We start from the raw sequence: 19,073 nt of genomic DNA, 5'->3' as shown, positions 1-19,073 counted from the left end.
TTGAAAAGAAAGTACGGTCACCGGTGTGGTGCCTACCACAAAGCCTCCGATGCCAAAGTTAGAATAGTTAGAGTTTGAAGAAAGTAATGTGGATGTATTAGAAAGTTTTTTAGCGAACCTTTTTGTCGGGTTTTATCAATGGACATATATAGGCGCTCTCTTCTTAGCCGTTGGTTTTGCTTTAATGGTGGAATCATTGCCGAAGTTGTAACGCCCATGTAGGGTGTTAAATGGATAGAATGTTCTTCCAACAGTACGGAAGATCATTATTTATCTTTTGTAACGCCTCGTCATAACTGAGGGACGATGGTTGAGTCTTTGTCAGGCAGTTCTTCCTAGGCTGGGCTGTTTTCAGCGTCGTCCTTGTCTATCATCCTTCTTGGGTGGACGTGTATATTTTCGGGACCATCATTCATCATGTTTATTATTTATATCAGGTAAGAAAATTTCACAATTTTATGTTTAAATCCGCGTTATTTTTCTTTTATCTACCATTTTAAAAAAATAAAATAAATAGGAGGACGATAGCTTAATGTAATATATATATATATATATATATATCAAAAATGTAACATATGATATTTTATGTGTAAAATTAAGAGAAATCAGTAAACTTTCACCTCATTTACAATGTTTCCCACCAAACAATCAATTTGCTTGATTGATGCCCCAATTTGAAGAAATTGTATCAATGTGTCCTCTATTGTCTAAATTGGGTGTTAAATGGGATGAAAATTAGATATTATTACTAAATTTTCCTCATTTGTTTCAATGAAAAATTAAAATTATCATCATTCAATTTAAAGCAGGGGAGATATTGATATAATTATCTTAAATTGGGGTATCAATTGAGCAAATTGAAAGGTGGGTGGACAATATAAATGTGTGGAAAGTTTAGGGTGAAAAGATTCAATATATCCCAAACATTTCGAATAGAATGAAAGATATGATATCAAATTATAATATAAGAAAATATATTTTATGTATTTTTTTTTTCCGGTTTTTCCTTGAAAGTACAAAAATAAGAAAATTGGAAAAATAGTTGTTTAATATATCAAAATAGCTGACTAATATCATAGTTGTGTTGATTTCTGACAATTTCTTATAAAATTATATTAGGATAACATAAGTTTTTTTATTAAGTTGGAATATACATATCTCTCTCCGCATTTAAACCCTGTGTGCATGTGGAAGGTAGGTTGTGGTCAAGTGGATTCATGTGTCTTTATCTAATAGCAAACATCAATATGAGCAAAACAATCAATTCGTTTGCTGATGATTTGATAAGAGAATTGAACCAATCCTATAGGTATATACACGTTTTCTAACATTGTTTAGCCTGCATTGTTATTTTCGTTGATTTTCGGCCAAAAGTACGTGGAAACATCACAAATATACAGAAGGGTACCAAGAACAAACAAAATTATTCATATCCAAATAATTAGTAAATTACATCACATAAGAATACTTACTTCATACCCAGTGCCGTCTGGTTTGATTGAATCATCATCTACATTGATGAGTCTCCTAAAATGAGATTTAGTTCTTATCAGCTCTTCTTTCGAAGTTCTTTGCATGAGGACTGTTCCTGCTTCGGGGGACCCATTTTCAAATCCTATTTTCACAAGATTAACTGTTGAAGAAGGTTTATTGCTGGATGCTCTTAAATTTCTCAACAGAGCTGAACTTGGTGATATCTATTTAGGAAAATAAAAGAAAGGAAAAGGAAATAATTAGTTTGTCTCGAGACAAATATTATGAAAATATCATCAAAAGTAAAAGAAGATAATATTCCAATTGCTAACAAGTTTGAGATGAAAAATGTTAATATTAGAACAAGTAGTTTCCGTACCTGAACTTTGTGATTCTTGAGTAATGGATGATTTAGAGCTGGTTGCTTGTATATATTTACGCAATTGTAGATGTCTCCATGCTTAGTCTGGGAAAAGGAAAACATCAATAATTTTAGGATCAATACCTTACATTACTTGGAATATATTAAAATTCTCTCTCTCTCTCTCTCTCTCTCTCTCTCTCACCTTAATTGTTTTAACAGAGGGCTTGTTTATACTCTTGAGCTCTCTCTTCAATTTTGCATGTTCTTCTTTTGACAAACTAATTGCTTCAACTGCATGGCTACATAACTTTTGATAAAATGTTACAAGAGCAACCACAATTCTAAGTAAATCCATGATTCTCTTCCTCTATAAGTTATGCATGCTGTATGGCTATTTATATATTGGTGCTTGTGAAAGCTTCACCGAGTGATCTCTTAATTCTTTTTAGATTAGACGATAAGAGCAATCTCATTGAGTTCCCTAAAGTTGGATAGGACCAAAATTTAGGGATAGACGTGGTTAGGGAGACCAATGTGAATGCTTTGATGCACGTGTTGGGAAAGTTCTTTGTTCCCGAAGTAGGGAGAAATGTAGTAAGATTAAAAAAAAAAAAAAACAAAAAACAAAAAACAAAACGGATAGATTCTTATAATAAATAATGAAGAAAATTTTAAAGAGACCAATGTAAATGCTCTAATAAATGCAATTTTATTCATTGATTCTTTTACTGAATTGAATTTTCCATATTTCAATATCTTTTGTTTGGGTTTTTTTTTTTTTATAATTAACACTTTCCATAGCTTAACAAAGAAATCCGTATTGAATTATTAATAATTTTGTTCTTTAATTTTTCATTCATCTATTTGTATAAATTCTATCAAAATACACTTTTTTTTTTCAGTGTGGTACTTATAAATATATAACAGAAATGCATGACAGTCCTGGCCTTATTTCCTTAGTATAGACAGTCCAATCAAACATCTCCGTGTTTTTTTCTTCTTTCCAAACATGTCATCCATAACCTTTATTTCTTTCTTTTTTTTGATAAACTCCATAACCTTTATTTTGGCTTTGGATAATATGCCAATCATAACAATGAGCTCTAAAATGAAGTCAAAAAAGAAATCTCAAATTTCCTTGCTTTGTTAAAAAAAGAACTAAGATATTACAGTAATACATTTTAAAGTAGAACTGTTATACAACTCTGGTTCAAAAATTAGGGCCAAAATGGCCCAATACCATGTTTTTTTGAAATTTTTAGCAACAGAGCACTGTTTCGAAAATAATTTGGGATCTACCACTTTTTGTGGTACTCGAGCTTGGTGAGCTCGAGTACCACCTTTTCATTGGTCAACATCTTCTCAAAAAAAAAAAAAAAAAAAACAGTTGCTTAAAAACGTCACTATAGGGCTTAAAAACGCCACTATAGGGCCCATTGAACCTGGTATGGGGACTTATAAAAAAAATTTGCTGGAAAACGCCGCTATAGGGACCGAAAACGTCACTATAGGGCTTAAAAACGCCACTATAGGGCCCCTTGAACCTGGTATGGGGACTTATAAAAAAATTTTGCAGGAAAACGCCGCTATAGGGCCCGAAAACGTCACTATAGGGCTTAAAAATGCCACTATAGGGCCCCTTGAACCTGGTATGAGGACTTATAAAATTTTTTTTGCAGGAAAACGCCGCTATAGGGCCCGAAAACGTCACTATAGGGCTTAAAAACGCCACTATATGGCTCCTTGAATATAGGGCGATGGTGGAATGGAAAAATGTGGTACTCGAGCTCACCAAGCTCGAGTACCACAAAAAGTGGTAGATCCCAAATTATTTCCGAAACAATGCTCTATTGCTAAAAATTTCAAAAAAACATGGTATTGGGCCATTTTGGCCCAAAAATCAGCGTAGATGTAGAATCCTTTCAACGATCCTTTTTATCTTCAAATTTAAAACTTCAATTAAAGTCTAGGTGCACATTACATACATGATGCGCCAATAAAACAAAATTGGAGCCAAGAGCAAATAACGTGCCCTTATGTTCATATCAAAAAAAACAAAAAAAAAAGTGGATTCCAACTAGCTCAACTGGTAAAGTCTCTGATGGTTGAATAAGAGATCTGGGGTTCAATCCCCGCCTACATCAAAAAACTGATTAGAGTCTTAGTTTGATGATAAAGAGTTATCATCAGAAGCGGACACCATAGGTTGAAACTCTCTCTCAAAACAAAACAAAAAAACTTAGGGCCTATTTTGTTAGCTGAAAAAAAAAATGGTGTTTTTTGTTTTCATTTTTAGTTTTAAAGGGACCCACCAAAAAAAAAAAAGCTTGTTTGGTTTAAAAACTTGTACTTAGTTGTCATTTTCAGTATCCTAAAAGTTGAATTTGAATACAAAAAATAAAAACATTTTTTTAGTGTTTTCATTTTCATAGAAAACGAATACAGTAGCAATTCCATAAATACTGTGAAAACGCAAAGGGTCCCACCTGATTGACGTGAGCGTGTGTAAGTGAAAAAAGTAACTTTCTAAAAAAAATAGAAAACAATACCAAGCCGTGTATGATGAATTTTATACTTAAATTATGTATTCAAAATAATTTACCAAACACTCTCAAATGTAAAAATGGGTCCTTTTCTCTATATACAATTTTAGAATTTGAATACAAAAAAAGAGAAAATGAAAAGCAAATACACCAATTTTTAGAACCAAATAGGGCCTTACATGCACTCATGTTGGTTGCTAGGATGACAGGCCGCATTCGTGGGTACTTTGATTAAAAAAAAAAATAAGTTTAGGGGTATTTTTTGGTCGTTTATAAGTTTTCAAGGGTATTTCAATAATTTCGAAGGTAAGAACCAATAAGACCATATCTGAATTCATGTGTTTTTTGGTTTTTAATTTTGTTAAAATTGATAAATTGATTTATTAAAATCAAATTCTAACTTTTTATTATTTTAATGGCCACATAGACATTCTGTGTGCCATATAAGCACTTTTCGTTAGTGAGATGATATTAAGGACTAAATTGAAAACAATTTAAAAAATTGAAGGACCAAAATAGGAGCTCTAAAAAAGTGGAGACCAAAATGGGAATTAGCCCAAAATATAGGGATATTTTCTCCTAGATGCTAGCATCAGTCTTGCTTTTTCCTCAATCACTATCACGAGCTTTCTTTTGACGAGGAGTGATTTCTTCAAGGGAAATTGTTGGGAAAGCAACCCTAGTTTCTAGAGGAACCGGGACAGACGAGGTCGTCTCAACAACCTCCTTCTCAGCCACCCTCGACCTTTTCTAACCAATGCTAGACAAAGGCTCATTCTTCTTGGCCTTTATTCATGCATACATGTTCTGGTTAAACCTAGTCATCATCTCTGAAGCAACAATATGAAGTAGAGTTAGCACAAAACATATGGATAAAACTATACTCGAACATAAAGTTTTTCAACAAAACTTACTTTTTTCCTCTTTCTCTATAGCTCTTAAGACGAATGGAGAAGGCTCAGGACCCAAGAAATGGCGGTATAGAGTCTGAGGATCCATAAGATCGTTAAAGTTGTCAATAGTCCTTGCGTCGTCAGAAGCTGCCTTAACTCGATCCTTATACCTGCTTTTCAACTTTGGACGAGCTTTAGCTGAGAAATGACAAAAAAATGAAAAAGATTTAGAACTGCAATTGGACAACAAAATAAAAAATCATCAAAAGATTTCTCACGAAAAACAACGCACCAAGTTTTGAGGTCCCCCATCTATACAGTAGCCTAGGAACATCACCCCAAAAGTCGTCAGAGGGAGTCTTGTTGAAGTGGGCCCGTGTGTGGCTTGAATTGCCACAAGCCCAAGTCAGTCTAAGTCACCTTAGTTGACCGAATCCTATTTGTAATAGGAACCTCATCAACCGACTTTGACATATATATATATATATATATATTAGGTTTGAGTAGTAGTGCAAGCCGTGTGCAATAGTAATGATTCCCAATAACCTAGCATGTGCAGTCGTGTGAGAGAGTTAGGGTGTAATTGGGAATTGGGTTTCTTGAGAGTGTTCTTGCGCACTATTGTATTTTCCCTGATAATAGTGAAATCCCTGCAACTCCATGGACGTAGGCAAATTGCCGAACCATGTAAATATTGTGTTGTGCGTGTGATTGTTTTCTTTGGCGTGTGTTTTCTCTATTTGTTTTGTTTCTCACAGGTTGGGATTTTGATTAAATTCCCTACAACTGGTATCAGAGCCTAGGGTTAGGTTTGAGTGGGAGCAATGGTAGAGGAAGCAGGAAAGGCGTTTGGAATAGAAAAGTTTGATGGCACAGACTTTGGATTTTGGAGGATGCAAATCGAGGATTACCTCTATGGGAGGAAGTTGCATCTACCGCTTCTAGGGGAAAAACTTGAGGCTATGAAGGCTGAGGAATGGGCTCTTCTTGACAGACAGGTATTGGGAGTTATTAGGTTAACTCTGTCTAGGTCTGTTGCACACAATGTTGTAAAGGAGAAGACCACAGCAGATTTAATAAAGGCTTTGTCCGGTATGTATGAAAAGCCGTCCGCAAACAACAAGGTGCATCTGATGAAGAAATTGTTCAATTTGAAGATGGCAGAGAATGCATCAGTAGCACAACATCTGAATGAATTTAATACTATCACAAATCAATTGTCGTCTGTAGAAATTGATTTTGATGATGAGATTCGTGCTCTAATCGTCTTGGCTTCTTTGTCAAACAGTTGGGAGGCAATGAGGATGGCAATAAGCAATTCTACAGGAAAAGAAAAGCTGAAGTACAATGACATACGAGATTTAATTCTGGCTGAGGAGATTCGCAGAAAAGATGCAGGCGAAACCTCAGGATCTGGTTCTGCCCTAAACCTTGAGACAAGAGGCAAAGGTAATAACAGAAATTCAAACCGAGGCAGATCAAAATCCAAAAATTCTAATCGGAACAGAAGCAAATCTAGATCAGGCCAACAAGTACAATGCTGGAACTGTGGGAAAACAGGTCACTTTAGGAATCAATGCAAAAGTCCTAAGAAGAAAAATGGAGATGATTCTGCTAATGCTGTAACATAAGAGGTACAGGATGCATTACTTCTTGCAGTAGACAGTCCACTTGATGATTGGGTTTTGGATTCAGGAGTTTCGTTTCATACCATTCCACACCGAGAAATCATACAGAATTATGTTGCAGGTGATTTTGGTAAGGTGTATTTGGCTGATGGTTCAACCTTGGATGTTGTTGGTATGGGAGATGTTTGGATATTATTGCCCAATGGGTCTGTTTGGTTACTAGAGAAGGTTCGACATATTCCTAACCTGAGGAGGAATCTGATTTCTGTTGGACAACTTGATGATGAAGGACATGCAATACTATTTGTTGGTGGTACTTGGAAGGTTACAAAGGGAGCTAGGGTATTGGCTTGTGGAAAGAAAATTGGTACTCTGTACATGACCTCAAGTCCAAGAGACACAATTGCAGTTGCTAATGCAAGTACTGATACAAGCCTATGGCACCGCAGACTTGGTCACATGAGTGAGAAAGGGATGAAGATGTTGCTGTCAAAAGGAAAACTACCAGAATTGAAGTCCATTAATTTTGACATGTGTGAAAGTTGCATCTTAGGAAAGCAGAAAAAAGTGAGCTTCTTGAAAATTGGTAGGACACCGAAGGCTGAAAAATTGGAGTTAGTACACACTGATTTGTGGGGGCCTTCTCCGGTTGCATCCCTTGGAGATTCAAGGTACTACATCACTTTCATTGATGACTCAAGTAGAAAGGTATGGGTTTATTTTCTGAAAAATAAATCTGATGTATTTGAAATTTTTAAGAAGTGGAAGGCCATGGTTGAGACAGAAACAAGTTTAAAAGTAAAATGTTTGAGGTCAGATAATAGAGGAGAGTACATAGATGGAGGGTTTAGTGAGTATTGTGCTGCACAGGGAATTAGGATGGAGAAGACCATTCCTAGGACACCACAGCAGAATGGTGTGGCTGAGTGCATGAACAGAACTCTCAATGAGCATGCTAAGAGTATGAGGTTGCATGCTGGACTACCAAAAAATTTTTGGGCTGATGCTGTTAGCACTGTAGCTTACCTGATAAGCCGAGGACCATCAGTTCCCATGGAGTTCAGACTTCCTGAGGAGGTTTGGAGTGGTAAAGAGGTAAAATTTTCACATTTAAAAGTTTTTGGTTGTGTTTCTTATATTCATATTGATTCTGATGCTCGTAGTTAACTTGATACAAAGTCTAAAATATGTTTTTTCATTGGCTATGGTGATGAGAAATTTGCCTATAGGTTTTGGGATAAACAAAACAGGAAAATCATCAAAGTAGAAATGTAATATTTAATGAACAGGTTATATACAAGGACATGTCAACTGTAGTGTTAGATGTGACAGAGATAAATCAAAAGAAATCTGAGTTTGTAAACTTAGATGAATTGACTGAAGGTACTGTCCAGAAAAGGGGTGAAGAAGAGAAGGAGAATGCAAATTCACAGGTAGATCTGAGTACACCTGTAGCTGAAGTCCGCAGATCTTCCAGGAACATTAGACCTCCATAGCGTTATTCACCCACTCTAAATTATCTCTTGTTGACTGATGGTGGTGAGCCAGAGTGTTATGATGAAGCCCTGCAAGATGAGAATTCAAACAACTGGGAGTTAGCCATGAAGGATGAGATGGATTCCTTGTTGGGGAATCAGACATAGGAACTGACTGAATTGCTAGTAGGAAAGAAGGTTTTGCACAACAAGTGGGTATACAGAATAAAGAATGAGCATGATGGTAGCAAATGTTACAAGGCCAGATTAGTTGTTAAAGGGTTCCAGCAGAAGGAAGGCATTGACTACACAGAGATATTTTCTCCAGTTGTGAAGATGTCAACAATCAGACTGGTACTGGGAATGGTGGCTGCAGAAAACTTACATCTTGAGCAGTTAGATGTGAAGACAGCATTCCTTCATGGTGACTTGGAGGAAGACCTTTACATGATTCAGCCAGAAGAGTTCATTGTTCAGGGACAAGAGAATCTAGTCTGCAAACTGAGAAAGAGCTTGTATGGCCTAAAACAAGCTTTTAGGCAATGGTACAAGAAATTTGACAGTTTTATGCATAGAATTGGGTTTAAGAGATGTGAAGCTGATCACTGTTACTATGCTAAGTCTTTTGACAATTCTTACATTATATTATTGTTGTATGTGGATGATATGCTTATTGTAGGGTCTAGCATTGAGGGGATTAATAATCTGAAGAAGCAATTGTCCAAACAGTTTGCAATTAAGGATTTGGGAGCTGCAAAGCAAATCCTTTGTATGAGAATCATTAGAGACAAGGCTAATGGTACATTGAAACTTTCACAGTCAAAGTATGTGAAGAAAGTTCTCAGCAGGTTCAACATGAATGAAGCTAAACCAGTGAGCACACCCTTGGGTAGTCATTTCAAACTAAGTAAAGAACAGTCCCCGAAAACAGAAGAAGAAAGGGACTACATGAGCAAGGTGCCCTATGCCTCAGCTATTGGCAGCTTGATGTATGCTATGGTGTGTACAAGGCCAGACATTGCACATGCAGTGGGAGTTGTGAGTAGATTCATGAGTAGGCCTGGAAAGCAGCATTGGGTGGCAGTCAAGTGGATTCTGAGATATTTGAAAGGTTCATCAGATACATGTCTTTGGTTCACAGGTGCAAGCTTGAAACTGCAGGGTTATGTAGATGCTGATTTTGCTGGTGATATTGATAGTAGAAAGAGTACTACTGGGTTTGATTTTACTCTGGGTGGTACAACTATATTATGGGCTTCAAATCTGCAAAAGATTGTCACTTTGTCTACTACAGAAGCTCAGTATGTTGCAGCAACTGAAGCTGGAAAGGAGATGATTTGGCTACATGGTTTCTTAGATGAATTGGGTAAGAAGCGGGAGATGGGCATTCTACACAGTGACAGTTAGAGTGCAATCTTTCTTGCCAAAAATTCGGCTTTTCATTCAAAGTCGAAGCACATACAGACAAAATACCACTTTATCTGTTATCTTGTTGAAGATAAGCTGGTAATACTTAAGAAGATTTGTGGATCTAAGAACTCGGCAGACATGTTGACTAAGGGTGTCACTATTGAGAAGTTGAAGCTGTGTGCAACTTCAATTGGTCTTCTAACTTGAGGACAGGAGGATGAGTTACAGGGATGAGGGATTGTGTTATGGAGGATTGTGGTTGATGTTTGCAGCTTGTGAGCCTTAAGGGCTAAGGTGGAGGTGATGGAGGAGTTTGCTAGTGTAGCTTGATCAATTTCAAGCCAAGGTGGAGATTTGTTGAAGTGGGCCCGTGTGTGGCTTGAATTACCACAAGCCCAAGTCAGTCTAAGTCACCTTAGTTGACCGAATCCTATTTGTAATAGGAACCTCATCAGCCGACTTTGACATATATATATATATATATATATATATTAGGTTTGAGTAGTAGTGCAAGCCGTGTGCAATAGTAATGATTCCCAATAACCTAGCATGTGCAGCCATGTGAGAGAGTTAGGGTGTAATTGGGAATTGGGTTTTTTGAGAGTGTTCTTGCACACTATTGTATTTTCCCTGATAATAGTGAAATCCCTGCAACTCCGTGGACGTAGGCAAATTGCCGAACCACGTAAATATTGTATTGTGCGTGTGATTGTTTTCTTTGGCGTGTGTTTTCTCTATTTGTTTTGTTTCTCACAGGTTGGGATTTTGGTTAAATTCCCTACAAGTCTCCCTACCACCACCAAAAACAAAGAAATATCTAGACTTCCAATAATGGAAGGACAAGGGGAAATCAACAATGAGCCTAGCTTTCTTATCCTAAGGTACAAGTTCGTAATACCCAAACTCTTTTGATTTTTTTCAAACGATATAGGTGTACAAACTCGTCCAACCTAATCATATCCCTGTCAGGGACAATCAACCGTATCTCCATAAGTCTAATAACGATCCTCCATGAGATCGGCATAAGTTGCCCAGGAACTATATTCAAATGATGAAGGGGTTCCATTATAAAAGGGTGGACGAGGAACCTAAGACCTCTAAAAAACGTGGCCTCATAAAAACACACTTCACTGTGTGCGAAGAAGCAAGCTTTTTCATCTTGATCAGTCAGACGAATCTTGGTCTCATTTGGAAATTGGAACATATCCCTAAACCTAAAAAGGGGTTCTCGGTCCAAATTGCACTTCTCCTTGAGGGCATGAAAGGCCCTAGCTTTGGAAGAGGATGAAGCCTTTAGAGAATCAGGTTTTAAGAAAGAAGGTCTTGAAGCATCGGTATCTACCTCTACTTCCATGGGTTTATCACTAGACGATAAACCTGTCTCTAGTTCACTTGACCTGACCATAGAACCTTCCCTCTCTACCCTAGACATCTCACACAACAGATGATACCAATTTAGGGAACAATGCAATAAGGGGTACCAGTTGGTCAAAACAAGCCTAAACGCACTATCCCTAGAGACAAAAAGACCAACGTGGGGGCGATGACCACTCGAAGACACAAGAAAAGCCCTTAGACGAGCAAAGAAGAAAGAAACAGAAGGACATATATGCCTAATTTTAGAATAATCAACCATTAACGCATGAAAAGGAATAGAACTTAAGCAAAAAGAGGAAAAATCAAACCTGAGAAAGGAAGCTAAGAGACTCAAGTTCAAAGGAAGAGAATTTGCAGAAGAAGTGGAAAAGAAACAGAAAAAGTAACGAAGAGAGAAGAGAAGCAAGGGTTCTTAAAAAAATTGTTCTGAAAACTGAAAAATCGTGGGAAAATGAAAGGTCTCATCGAGAGGCACACCATGTCCAACCAATCAACAAGAAACACGTGGCCAGGACACATGCAACGCCATCACATCGCATTAAATGTGAAAGAAACGGAATCTCAAAAGCCACGCCTAGCATGGGGTGACCTTTCGCATTCCTAAGATCGTCATTACATGTAATGACAATCACGGAATAGAGGGTAAATGATGAACCTAGAAATTCCCATCGTCTAGAGAGATCACCGGATGACCAAAACGCCATAAGAAAGCATTCAATGCATGAACCATTACACATTGACGAACGCACAAACATGCCCATTGGAAGGGTCTTCAAATCACCTCATTAAATCACTAGAGGTGTTACAAGAAGGCATTTAAGCAACCATTGAAAACCTCCAACAGCTAGAACGACAGAGACCTATATAAATCACCTAAAAACTTAAACAAATGTACAGACAACATACATTATATTATTCTCATTTCTTACTCTCTCATCAAACATCTAACTTTATCATTAGAGGTTCATTGGCTGGCACCACGCCAATGACCCTTTAGAGAGAAACCCTCTTATTATACTTGTGCAGGGAGCGAGGTCATTTTCATCAGATTCTGTCTGGACAAACCAATCAATTGACGAATTTAGCTTCATCAGTACCAATCGGATATTATTTACTATATGATCCATAAACTTATTTTTTATGCATAATTTATTACTACAAAAACTTACAATTTAAACAATTGATTGATGATATACTATTGAACTTTAATTTTCTTGAAATTTTTTAAGCATGAAGGAAATCAGAAGAAAATGTAATTCAATAGTAAATTTGTCAAAGGGATAATTACAGTAAACCCACCTGAGGTTAGGCCCGATAACACTATGCCTACCCGTGGTTCAAAACTTATCACTTTGCCCACCTGAGGTGCCTTCCGTTAGGACTCTGTTACCCACCTCTCCATTTGCCGTTAGAAAAACACATTTTTAAAGAAAAACAAACATAACAAAGATCAAAAAGTTAGGACTTCTTATTCCTTAAGAACTTCTTTGAGAACAAAACACAGGAATAGCACAGATCAAATGCTATTCCTGATTAAAAGTGATATCATTGAGCATTTGTTTTTTTATTTTTGTTTTTTTTATAGATCTCTCCAACTTTTATTCAAGCCAAACCAAACCCAAAAAAAAAAAAAAAAAAATTCCAAATCCCAGAAAATTCAAACCAAACCAAACCCCAAAAAAAAAAAAAAAATTCCAAATCCCAGAAAATTCAAACCAAACCAAACCAAACACAAGCCACAAATCCAGGAAAAAATCATATCTCGCCGGCGCGATCTCGCGAAGGCGATCTCGCGATCAACGTCGCTATCTCCCGACGACGCGATCTCGCGAAGGCGAGATCGCGATCGACGTCGCGATCTCGCCTTCGCGAGATCGCGATCGACGGCACGATCTCGCCTTCGCGACATCGCGCCGGATCGAGATCGCGATCGAAGGCGAGATCGCGCCAGATCGAGATCGTGATCGACGGCGCGATCGCGATCGACGTCGCGATCTCGCGATGGCGCGATCGCGATCGACGTCGCGATCTCGCGATGGCGCGATCGCGATCGACGTCGCGATCTCGCGATGGCGCGATCGCGATCAACGTCGCGATCTCGCCTGCGCGACGGCGCGATCTTGCCGACGCGATCTGATTTTTTTTCTGGATTTGTGGCTTGTGTTTTCTGGGATTTGGAATTTTTTTTTTTTTTTTTGGGTTTGGTTTGGTTTGAATAAAAGTTGGAGAGATCTATAAAAAAAAAAACAAATGCTCAATGATATCACTTTTAATCAGGAATAGCATTTGATTTGTGTTATTCCTGTGTTTTGTTCTCAAAGAAGTTCTTAAGGAATAAGAAGTCCTAACTTTTTGATCTTTGTTATGTTTGTTTTTCTTTAAAAATGTGTTTTTCTAACGGCAAACGGAGAGGTGGGTAACAAAGCCCTAACGGAAGGCACCTCAGGTGGGCAAAGTGATAAGTTTTGAACCACGGGTAGGCATAGTGTTATCGGGTCTAACCTCAGGTGGGTTTACTGTAATTATCCCTTTGTCAAAATTCACTTCTAATAAAAAGATATTAAGTGAAGTTGTAACCTTAATCTATAACCAAACTTTGTCCATTCTTTTAAAGGTAAAAAAATCAGGAAATTTTTTTAATTTTATATATAATAATTTGTTTTTCCCCTATCAGGGCTTCGGTATGAAATTGCCCCATGGGTGTTTTTTCTTCAAAATTGCGGAGAAGGTCACGTGAGATGTCCATGTCCCAACATGGTACCCCCCATGGAATCATGACACATCCACTAAAAACGACCGAAATTTTGCATTCCAAAAAACATATTACAATAGTGGTCATCAAAGCACACATGATCCAATGCGCAAATACGACCTACATACATATATACTATAATGCTAAAAAAGAAAAAAGAATGAGAACATTAAAAAGAAAAAGTAGAGGTCCTCTGAAGTGCTTGGGGAACCGTCCTCCCCAACTTTTTCATTGCATGTTGAAAGTTGAAACCAATTCCTCCCCACCTTTCCAATCCCCTCTAAGACAATAAAAAACAAAAAAAATTCAATAAAGAACAAACTAGCTTTGGCTACACATGTTTCCTTAGTTTTATTATATGTCCGAGAGTATGAATTAATTTTTTTTATTATGATGGAGTGCATTCTCAATGGCCTATTTTATTTTCTTATTATAGTACTAGTAGTCATGGAATTGGAATGGTCAAACTTGTATATCTTTCTCTCTTTTTAAGACATTTCTTTTTCGATTAGGATTCCGATCACTTTCATTCCTTCGTGCAATCAAACAATTTTTAAGCGAAAGAGAAAGTTTAACATTACAGTCAGCAAAGCAAAACCCATTTCAGCTAATGCGGCACACTGTCTCCCTGTCTTGCTCTAAATTTTGGTTTGCTTTATTTCTAATTAATCAATCAAAGATCTACCCAAAGTTGTACTCTCTGTCGTTAAGTTTCCAGCCTTTTCATCTATCACATGTTTATTCGATATCCCCTCCCCAGATGATAATGTTTATAAACATCCAACATATTCTGCTCTCAGAGTTGCTCATCCTATCTATGTTTTTTGCCCAATTTTATTTTTATTTCATTTCAATTACCTTTTTCATTTTTTCTAGTAACATTTCCAGACAACAAAAAACCCAATACTTCTGAAAACCCAAGAAAAGCAAAAAAAAAGAAATTTGATTTTTATTTTGAGGATGTTTTGGTTTAGATAAAAAGAAATTTTTACCAAAACTATTTTGGTTTTCACTTGCATTAACAATATTGTTCCTCTTCCATTGTAACAATTGGTGTTGAATTTTCTCTTCCTCCGAGACCAGAATTTTTGCTCATGGGCACGGAGGACCTTGTCATTATAAAATTGTTCACTCTCTATATTTCAACATCCTGTATTCATACAATTTACAGTGACTTGAAGAATCCCAAACTTCTCACTTCCATACAAGAAACAGAACTTAAAAACTTGAATTTGCAATATTCAATGTTAAAAAAAAAAAAAAAAAAAAAGTCAGAATACAAATTATTACAAGAAAAGAAACGAAACCCCCATAATTCTAAATCAAAAGAATTTTTTTTTTTTTTTTTTTTTTAACTCGTGTATTGAACTTGAACTACTAAAAACCAAAATTTCCTTTTGATTTACAAATGAAAATATTCTTTTTCCCCTTTCCATCTCTTAAAACAGAAAGAGAAATTTTCTAGTTTCACTAACTAAAACTAAAAAAGAAAAAAATTACAAATTAAGGGGCTCCACAGGTACAGGTAGAGGCACAGTATGACATCAAAACGGCATGATATGTGTGGTTTTAGTATCGTAACTAGAAAGGCAAGACTTGGAATTGACACGAAAGATCTTGAGCATATCAGCAGCCATTTGGCGAACAGAAGGCGAGCAATTGCTTTGCATTAGCAACAAAATCTTGGTTAAGCCATTGGCTTTGGCTACTACGTCTTGTGCCTTTTGGTCACGGAACAGGTAACACACGCTCCACAGTATCGTCACCGCGTGCTCCGTCGCTACACTCGATACTTTCAGAACCTTCTGGACTATTGCCGCTATGCATGCCACGTCATCGCATATTTGCGACCGACCTTCTTTGCTCGACGACATCATTTCCATCACCTTCAGCGATTTTTCTGTTATCGACACCGTTGACGACGGGTTCGGATCCGAAATCAGTTTCGCCACCGATTTTATTGCCCCGAGTTGGACCAGTTTCGATCTCGCTCGTTTCGGCATTGAGATTCGGATCAAGCATGACAGTCCTGCTTCGATTACAGATGATTCGTTTTCTGGAGATATTAGTTTCAGTAATTCCTCTAATAAGTTTTCCTTTTCTGCGATTATGAGCTTCGATTCCGCGTCGTTTGCGATTGTTTCCAAAACCCTAGCCGATGCGATTTTCGCCTCTGTGCTTCCTTGCTGTAAAACCTGAAGAATTGAGGCTAAGGAATCGAGGTCCGTCTTCAAAAACAAATCCCTCAGCTGCTCTTGTTCTTCGACTTTGCTCAGCACCGATTCCAAAACCATAACCACTTGTTCAAGAAAATGGTGGTTGTAATTTCTACACGTTCCTTCACCGGCATTGCCAAGAAATTCAACGAGCGTGACAATGAAGCCGTCCATTCTCGCCAGAGACTTTCGGTTCTCCTCCGATTCTCTCGCGAAGCAAAGAATCTTCGACAAGGATTCCAAGGAACTGTTACTTTCTGTTTGGCTCGACAGGTCCTTGATTAGGTCCTTCACTTGGTGTAGCGAGGGTACAGAAGGAGGTGACTCGGGCGAGTCAACTCGGCCCTTACGGACCGAGTCAGACCAGATCTGGATTAGGCGCTGTAGTGTGCGGTTGGGGACGATCTCCTTGCTGTCAAGGACTTGCATCGTGGCCGGACACGTGTTGTTACCGTTGTCCAGCCACCGCTGGATACTGGACCTATCGTAAGTCACTCCGGTGCACAGACTCACCGGTGACTTCATCACGTCCAGCGAGATCGGACACCTGAAGAAACTCGGCACCGTTATGTACAAGTCATCCCTCACCATTTTTTTTTTCAGTTTTTACAATTCTGTTTGGAGGGCGAGAAAATTCACCGAGAAAGTTTGGAGCAAAAGAAAGAGACAAAGAAGGAAGAGAGAGAGAGAGAGGGGGGGGGGAGATAGAGATGACAAGAGAGTGGTGGGTTTAAAGGAGGAGCGAAAAATGAGTCAAAGGTACGCTGACGTCATTATTTAACTTTTTTTTATTTTATTAATTATCATATGAATTTTTCATGGTATTATTCTATTCTTTAGGCCTTTAGTCTTTGGTCAATGACGGATTGATGGGTTGTTTCTTTACTCCGAGTTCAGTTTTGGGGTATTAATTGCGTGTGTTTTCCTATACCTTACGTTATTTGTTTTCCACCGTTGGATTTCATTTTCTCGTAGAAATCTGAAATCTCGGGGAAAATAAAAGGCTAGGAATTGGAGGGAGAGGTACACGTGGGAGGGTAGGACGTTAAGGGCTGAAAATAATGGGAACGAGAACGTGGGGGTGGTGGGGACCACAAAGCAATGAATAGCTTCTTCTTTTTTTTTTTTTGGGTGGGGCCTACATGTGGTTCAGTTAGTCGGTCCGGTTACATCATTGGTACGTTGAGGAGAGTTAGGAGTTAGGACTGAGAGCTGGAGACCAAAGCAAAAGGAAAAAAAAATATATCAAAATCAATGTAGGGAGAGTTAGTTCTGATTTTTTGCGGTAGTGGGATTTTGATTTTCTCTTCTTTTTTTTCTTTTTCTTTTTTTTGGTGGAGTATTTAATTTATTGGCAACAAGGCCACTATTTTTTTTTTTTCTATTTCTTATTTTCTTTTTTGGGTTAATGATTATTTATTTATTTTTATTTTTGGGGGGTGGGGGAGAAACAAGTGCTGTCCCCTAATGGGTTTGTCACAAGACACTTTGAGTGATTCTTAAAAACTTTGAATTGTTTATTTACAAAAACTCCTTTTTCTTATGATGGATGATGTAATAGATTCTGAAATTCATATGCAACAAAATTTTCAACTATATATACCTTTTCTTTCTTGGAGGATATGGTTGCATTCTATAGCATCACAACTGTAGCCTAATTTTAAATACAGAAGACTGTTGACTAAGAGAGCTGTTTCCTTTTTTTTTTTTTTTTTGATAAGACTAAGTGAGCTGTTTATTCTGTGTACTTAGTCATGTCTTTTTAAATACTAGCTAGTATAAAAGAACCAGCCTACTTACTTCGTCTTGTACATTTAATTTTAATGACCCTTTTAATAATAATAATAATTTAATGACCGTTGTTTCGCAAAATAATAATAATAATAATAATTTAATGACCGTTGTTTAGCAAAAAAAAATTAATAATAATTTAATGACCGTTGCCTGGATTTGGACAATGCTTTACTATTTTCTTGCAGATGCCCAATCTTTTTAAAAAATAAAATAAAATCTTCAGAGACTTTGATCTAGAGCAATATAAGTGTCAGGCTGTCGACACTCGACAGTCCTTAGAAGTAAGACACTGGTTTTCTCAAAAAAGTATCCACCCCCTCCCTATACCACACTATAATTATCTATTTAAATTTAAACTTTTTTTAATTTTTATGTCAAGTAAGTTAATGAGTACAAAATATTAAAAATCTAATATTGAATTATAAAATTAAAAAAAAAAAACAATCACATATACTTAATAAAAATCACCACACAACAAAAATTACCACATATTCTATCTTATTAAAAATTAGAAGAAAAAAATAATCATAAATAGCATTAAATTTAGTTAATAATTTTAATATGTGACTAATTACATTTACTTTAGAAAAATAATTTGACTAATTATCTATATTTTTATGATAAAAATTGTGTTTAATTTTAAATGTATCTATATGTATACATTGTGTTACATGCTATTTTTTTATAATAATTTGGCTAATTATTTATATTTTTATAATAAAAACTGTGTTTAATTTTAAATACATCCATACATTTGCACAGGTTACAAGCTAGTTAATGTAAAAAAAAAAAAAAAAAACAAAAAAAAAAAAAACCAAAAACTTTAAGTAAAAAAAAAAGACACTAAAAAATCATAAGTGACAGCATTAATACTCTTATTAATGGTCAGTGACTCCATGAAAAACTGAAATTCAGAAATCATTCAATTTCAATGTGAGCCTAAGTAATTAAATTCACGATTTTTTTTATTTTTTATTTTATTTTTTGATATGTAACTTCATGACAATTCAGTATTTAATATTTATAATTATTCATAATATCTGTTGGAAAAATGAAGTTCTATCTAATTTACTATTATTATTATTATTGTAATATTTTTGTGTGGTAGAGGTAGAGGTTTGCAACTATATATGCATTCAAAACTCCAA

The 19,073-nt window shown here is 36.6% G+C and overlaps 2 protein-coding genes across 2 annotated transcripts; both read right to left on the bottom strand.

Moving 5' to 3' along the window:
- Positions 1-1,454: 1,454 nt before the first annotated feature.
- On the bottom strand, positions 1,455-2,192 carry LOC126690020 (uncharacterized). The gene is made up of 3 exons (XM_050385165.1): positions 2,040-2,192; positions 1,853-1,939; positions 1,455-1,697 (listed from the first exon to the last, which is right to left on the bottom strand). Exons 1-3 carry the CDS (start codon positions 2,190-2,192, stop codon positions 1,455-1,457), a joined length of 483 nt encoding a protein of 160 aa, XP_050241122.1.
- A 13,101-nt stretch (positions 2,193-15,293) lies between these two features.
- Positions 15,294-16,827, bottom strand: LOC126733324 (U-box domain-containing protein 27-like). Its single transcript, XM_050436562.1, has one exon. The coding sequence runs from the start codon at positions 16,720-16,722 to the stop codon at positions 15,460-15,462; it is 1,263 nt and encodes a 420-aa protein (XP_050292519.1). The 5' UTR covers positions 16,723-16,827; the 3' UTR covers positions 15,294-15,459.
- Positions 16,828-19,073: the final 2,246 nt, after the last annotated feature.

This window comes from Quercus robur, chromosome 6 (assembly GCF_932294415.1).
Source record: "Quercus robur chromosome 6, dhQueRobu3.1, whole genome shotgun sequence".
NCBI classification, from domain to species: Eukaryota; Viridiplantae; Streptophyta; class Magnoliopsida; order Fagales; family Fagaceae; genus Quercus; species Quercus robur.
The sequence above is the reverse complement of the archived record's forward strand: the minus strand, read 5'-3'. Positions and strand labels throughout refer to the sequence as shown.